General features: G+C 42.9%; 1 protein-coding gene and 1 long non-coding RNA gene across 2 annotated transcripts; one reads left to right on the top strand and one right to left on the bottom strand.

Moving 5' to 3' along the window:
* Nucleotides 1–200: 200 nt before the first annotated feature.
* LOC119769958 lies at nt 201–1,066 on the bottom strand. Its single transcript, XR_005278597.1, has 3 exons — nt 929–1,066; nt 518–709; nt 201–447 (listed from the first exon to the last, which is right to left on the bottom strand). It is a non-coding gene; the product is annotated as an uncharacterized LOC119769958 (long non-coding RNA).
* A 1,446-nt stretch (nt 1,067–2,512) lies between these two features.
* Nucleotides 2,513–4,683, top strand: LOC6036535 (armadillo repeat-containing protein 6 homolog). The gene is made up of 5 exons (XM_038265338.1): nt 2,513–2,695; nt 2,860–3,163; nt 3,235–3,413; nt 3,467–3,762; nt 3,823–4,683. The coding sequence occupies exons 2-5, from the start codon at nt 2,879–2,881 to the stop codon at nt 4,467–4,469; spliced, it is 1,407 nt and encodes a 468-aa protein (XP_038121266.1). The 5' UTR covers nt 2,513–2,695; nt 2,860–2,878; the 3' UTR covers nt 4,470–4,683.
* The last annotated feature ends 1,567 nt before the right edge of the window (nt 4,684–6,250 follow it).

Here is a 6,250-nt window from a genome sequence, read left to right as displayed (position 1 = left end):
GTGTTGCGTCACATGAAATACTATATTATATTTATTGGTTTTAAATAGCTTTTCTTTCTATAATCAATGCATGTTTGCATGCAAAAGAAATGGATTTCGATTTTTTTTTAAATAAAGAAGATGTTGCGCAATTAAATTTTTTGGCTGCTTTTATTTTCTAACAACTTCAAGAACAACTTGGTGTGTAATTTTGTAATTTTTTTCGTGCCTGCTTCCTAGGAGGTTCCTCAGCGTCGGCGAGTGAAACACCGGTGCCGGCGGAGATGGAGGCCACTGGAGAATCTTCTTGTTGATGCGGAATTCTCTTTGGTGGAACCGCGGTGGTTCCATCGACTCAAACTGTGCCTTGACCATCCGAATGACGCATAGCTTGGCCCCTGCATCCGAATCTTGCTTCTCACTGGCACCGCTTCCTGGTTCGGCATCTGCAGCTCTTTCGCATCCTTCCTGTGAATCATACAAAATACATCCAAAAATCAAAACAAAACCCCACAACAAAAATTCTCTCCTCACTCACCAAATGGGTCCGGAAAGGAACTTTATCACAAAAGTTGGCTTCTATCCGGGAATCCGGGAGACCAAGCCCTTCCGCTGGCCATACGGAGCTCGAGCCCGAGGACGCAGTCTTGTGGCGATGCTCATCTTCGCGGTTACAAACCGGGCAGGCAATTTACTGGACTGGAACATGGCGGCAGCGAACTCACGCGGTCTGCGAAAAACGAACACACCGGTCGGCCAAAACTTTCAAATGAGGAAACAAAGCAAAGTCTCATGAAGCTGTCGCAAAACTGCATTTCAAATCAAAACAAGATCAATTTCAAGTGTTTTCCTCATCACTTTGAATAGTTCAACACAGTGGGGCAAATTCATGAGCAAAACACTTGTAATTTTTGAGCCACCCGAATGAAAATAAGGTGTCAAAAAATACCAAAAAGTCAATCGCCAAAACACTTGAATTTAATAATGGATTGGATTGAAATTGAAACACAAACAAATTAGATCTAAGATGCGGCTTAATTGAATCATTCAAGTGTTTGGGCACTTGGAAAAAAAGGGTGGCGTATTTTCAGTGTTTGTTCTTTATTTGCCTTCGCTTCTCGCTCGGTTTTCTTCAGCCTTCGATTGGAATGGGTCGTCAAAATTCAAACGTCAAAAGACTTGGCGCGTTTGTTTTTTTTATGGCGCTTGCTAATTGTTTACATGTTTCGGGATTATTTTTCAAGTGAGTGACTAACTTATGTGCAAAAGAACATGTTACCGGCAAGCAATTTTATATCTTAAGCGCTTTGAAAACGTTAGCGCAAGTGAAAAGATATTGATGGCGACTTTCGTTAAGCAGTTAACCTCTCATCTTGCGTGTGTATGTGTGTGCCACCAAAATGATGAGAAATGGTCTCGAAAAATTGAAATTATGATCAAAAATGCATTAAATTTGATCTTTTTGGCCAGTAAATGGCATAAATTTGCGTGCTTACTTGAGGCGGTGCTGTTACTGGTAAGTTTACAGCCTAAATAGTATTTTTGGAGCTTTAATCGAGCATCAAACTCTTCAGATGACGAAGATAGGTATTTGATTGGGTATATTTCCCCTAGTGCGGCGTCCTGTACACCGACAATTAAATAAGTATTTAAGAGCCTTATTCGTCCACTTTAATTTTTGATCGCGTTTTCGGCTTACACACGGGCTTACACCTGAACAATCTTGAAATTGGGTACTAAAGCCCTATGTCAATTTTTATGTACAACGGTAAAAAACACGATCAAAAACCATTTCTGATTCCTTTTTTTCATTTTAATGCAAAAAAAAAAATTGACAAGACAACATTTTTTCGATGGATCAACTATGGTCCCCTTGGAACGAGCTGTCAAGTAGAAACTTTTCTGTCAAGAAGGACCGCGAGGTTAATTTTTTAAAATTGATTTTAAAATCCATTTTAAACTCTTTGTGGTCGTACAAAGGGTCATTATAATCAGAAAAATAAGCTTTATCGCTGTAAACAGTAATATCAGCAATCTAAGCTTCGTTTTAGGACCCAATTATTTATGCGGATTTGTGATTTTTCCCTTGGGCAATAGAGATCTCCACGGATTCTCTCACGCACACCATGTTTCTGTGTTAGTATTTGTATTTAAAGTGTTGTTTTGGTTTTGATCGATTGTGATTGGCTGAATTCCAAGCAGCTGATTTTGTTTACACTATTTTCAAGCAGACATAGGCAAATCGAGTAGCCAAATCGTCTGTAAAAACCAGCTGTTTTCCACGTGCTCGTGGTATAACAAAGGACACAGCTGATTATGACAGACGAATCATTCTACTCGATTTGCCTATGTCTGCGTGTAACTAAACTCCAAACTAACACACTCTCGCGCGTGGATATCTCTATAGGACCCCATTTTTTAAATGACCCAGTATTAAAAAACGCCTAAAGGATTTATAGCACAAAATGACCCGATTGATTTCCACCACCCATCTGCAAAAACAACAACAACAACAACCTTGCTGTCAAACCATCTGTTTCTGTTTTCATTGCATCCCATCGCCTGCATGCAGAGAGGAGGAGAAAGTGCGTTTTTGCATCACAAAGGCAAAAATTGAGTGAAAATCTGTATTTTTCCCTGTGTGTACTGCCCACTTTCGGAGTTGAAGTTGCTTTTTGTGTGTTTAATTTCCCTATAAAGGAAAAGTAGTTACGAGGTAAGTTGAATCTTTCCCTTTGAGACAATCGCCAGACGATGAGTCACGTAAACCAGGTGAAGTTACGTGCAACTCCCTCCCACGCAGTCATAATAATTATTGCTAGCTGCTTTCATAACGTTGGACGTTGTTAAATAATTCAATAAAATCACTTTCGATTACAGCAGCAGCACCATCACCATCATGGCCAAGGTAATCACTCAGGAAACCTTTGACGACGTGGTCAAGGAAAATATTATTGAATTTTCCATGTCGGTGGAGGAATCCCGAACGGAAACGGTCCAACAGTTCGAGGCCCAGGGCATTAATCTGGCCAACATCATCCAAGATCTGAACGTAAACCCGGAAACGGGCGTTCCGCTGTTGAACGAAGCGGTCGAATATCTGCGGTCCAACGAGCTGACCTCTGCTGCGAACAAGGAGCAGATTTGTGGCCATCTGGCCACCGTCGTGGCGGAGTGCAAGTTGGTACGACGTTTGCGTTTGCGAGTTTGTGTGTCGCGAGTATTTGCACATTTTTCTTTGTGTTCACTTTACAGTCGGTGCCTCACCGCGTGTTGGCGGCCAAGCTGGGCGCTTATGAGCTGATTGTGGGCACGCTCGAAAAGGAAACTGCCCTGGATAAGGAGGTGCTGGCGAAGCTGGTGGCGGCCGCGAATGCAATCATCAACAAGCAGCCGGACGTTTTCAGCAGCAAGTCGCTTGAGGTTGCGTTGAGGTATTTTATTCTTTAAATTTTTAGAAGAGCCCAAGTTCAATGAACTATTCCAGATTGTTACAGTCCGAGTCCGGTGACGATGCCGTCACGTGCGATTTGCTGCGATGGCTCCAGAAGGCTTGCATTCTGCACGAGATGAACCGCCAGACGATCATGGACGATGGCCGCGTGGTGAAGCAGTTCAAGCGTCTTATCGAGAACAATGATTCCGAGGTGGTGAAGCATGCGTGCGCTCTGTTCCGTTTCCTCATCCTGGACGACGACATCCGTGTGGAGTTTGGCAAGGCCCACGAGCATGCCAGGACGTTGGCCAACGAAATGCTGCCGGACATTACCAAGTTGCTGTTCAGTGAGTTTTTGCAATTTCTTGAAACAATGATAACAAGTTAACTAATCTACCACCTTTCAGAGTTCAACTCGAACCAGGACCTCATCAGCGACCTCTTTCTCACCATCGCTTCCCTCACGGTCCGCAACGAGTTCTGCCAGGTGGTCGAGGAGGCCGGTGGTCTCAAGTTCATCATGGACGCCATGGTCGAGTTCCCCGACTCGATCAAACTGCTGCGCGAGGCCTGCAAACTGCTGAAAGCCCTCGCCGGAAACGACACCGTCAAGCTGCACATCATCCAGCAAGGAGCCGCCCCCCTGCTCGAGTCTTGCCTGAATCGCCACAAGGACAACGAAACGTTTGCGCGGCACGCCCTAGCTTGCGTGACCGCACTGGCCCTGCGCGAAAAGAACAACGCCCAAGCCCTGTTCGAAACCGGAATCGCCGAAACGATCGTCCAGACGATGAAGATTCACGCGGCCAGCAAGGTCATCCAGCGGAACGGAGCGTGGGCGATTCGAAACATGGTGTCGCGGTCCCGCGAGCAGTGCGACACGTTCCTGAGCCACGGCGCCGAGGATGTGCTCAATGCGGCTCTGACCGATCATCCCTCGATTGCGCACGACGTCAAGTCGGCGTTGCGTGACCTCGGATGTAAGGTGCACTTGAATGAAGAGTGGAAGGCGCACTCGGATATTCAGATCCAGAACGAAGAGGTGGCAGCTTGAAGCGTGCAGTTGCTTTCGGGAGAGAAGACTTTATTTTGCTTTCCAGCACGTTGCGCCTTTAACCGTACTCATACCACACAAAAAGATGATGACACTGCCGGAAGCATACTACTTTTGCATGCTATTAATATTTAATAAACATGTATCAATGCATTCAACTCTTTATAATTTATAACTTTATTGCAAACAAATATAACCTCATTATCAGTATAAAGACTTTGTTTCTTTTTTGTTAAATACCTATTATTATTTTTTCCTATGAAAAACTGAAACATGAATAAAAATTCACAAAAATAAACTGCAACAAGAATAAATTTATTAGAAATATACTGCCGTTCTACGCATAATTGTCCCATGTTCAAAAAAGTGCAACTGAGAAAAACGCGATTGAAATTTTTCGACCGATTTCTGTGTTTCTACGCATAATTGTCCCGTGGGTTCCTATTCGCCCTATGTGTCCCTAATCACCCCAGTCAGCAGTTTATCACTTTTATTTGTGATTCTCTTGCTTTACAAAAGGTAAACAAGACATAATGTTTAGTAAAACTAATGATTCCGTGTAAGAAAATACTTGGTGGGACAATTATGCGTAGAAGTTTAACGATGGGACAAACAGACTTGGTGTTGTTTTTAATGAGTTTCCGAACAAAGTACCAGATTTTATGTGTTTTTCTTAAAGTACACATCAAACTAAACTTAAAAATGTCATAAAGTCAAAATCGACCAAAACTGACATGGGACAATTATGCGTAGAACGGCAGTATACACATGACCAATATGGCAAATAACTTTGCAGAAAGCTGAATAAAATCAAATCAAATTGTTCGCTCTACAGCATTCCCTTGGCGTTCGCAATTGCGAGATTCCTACTCGAAACTAGGTGTCCGAAGGCTGGATTGTTGAGGCAATGGCAAACCTCTTTTTAAACTTAAACCCCCATCCACCCCGGGATTCGAACTGACGACTTTTGGAGTGTGTGTTCAACTGCCTACCAGCGACTCCACCGAGACAGGACCCAGAGAGACGACTCCTACAACTGGATTGAGCTAACGACCTAACCTCTAGGTTAGACCGGGGCCAACATATACTTCCCTGTCCGACGGAAGGCGTGATCAGACAAATCTCGTCTCGAAAAATGCCACCGAGGCCGACTGGGAGCGAACCCAGGCCAACTGAGGTGAGAGGCAACCACGCTTACCACTGCTCCACCGACCCCGACCCCGAAACTCTTGAAATTATTTTAAAATTAAATTTTAATCTTTTTATTGAGGATTGTCAGTTTGTTGCTGCCTATTGCAACGTCCTTTTTTATATTCAGTATCAAAAATCATAATTTTTGATACCCATATTGCCCAAAATGGTACGGTTCGGTAAGCGTTTGAATGTGTTGTTTATTCGTCAAGCTTATGTAGACTACTTACAATTTTCTTACATACTAGATATTATTTCTATTGTACAGATTTTTTCGTAGTTCCGGTTTAGACATGTCGAAATGTATGTACTGTGAATTTTCATTATAAAAGCGCATCATTTGATTTAATGGCGAATTTTTTAAATAATTTGTCGTGTATGCAGTTATTCTAAAAGTGGTGAATGTCTAAGAGTACGGCTTGGTTCATGAATACTATTGCGTATTTCTGAAAATAATGCTGCTGACTGTATGCGTTGAGAAATAATGTCGTTGATGAAAGAGAGCATGGCAAATTTACGACGTTCTTGTAATGATTGTATGTTTATGAGCATGCAGCGTGCTTCATACGATGGGAGAGGAAATGCAGTCC

Source organism: Culex quinquefasciatus, chromosome 3, assembly GCF_015732765.1.
Source record: "Culex quinquefasciatus strain JHB chromosome 3, VPISU_Cqui_1.0_pri_paternal, whole genome shotgun sequence".
NCBI classification, from domain to species: Eukaryota; Metazoa; Arthropoda; class Insecta; order Diptera; family Culicidae; genus Culex; species Culex quinquefasciatus.
The sequence above is the reverse complement of the archived record's forward strand: the minus strand, read 5'-3'. Positions and strand labels throughout refer to the sequence as shown.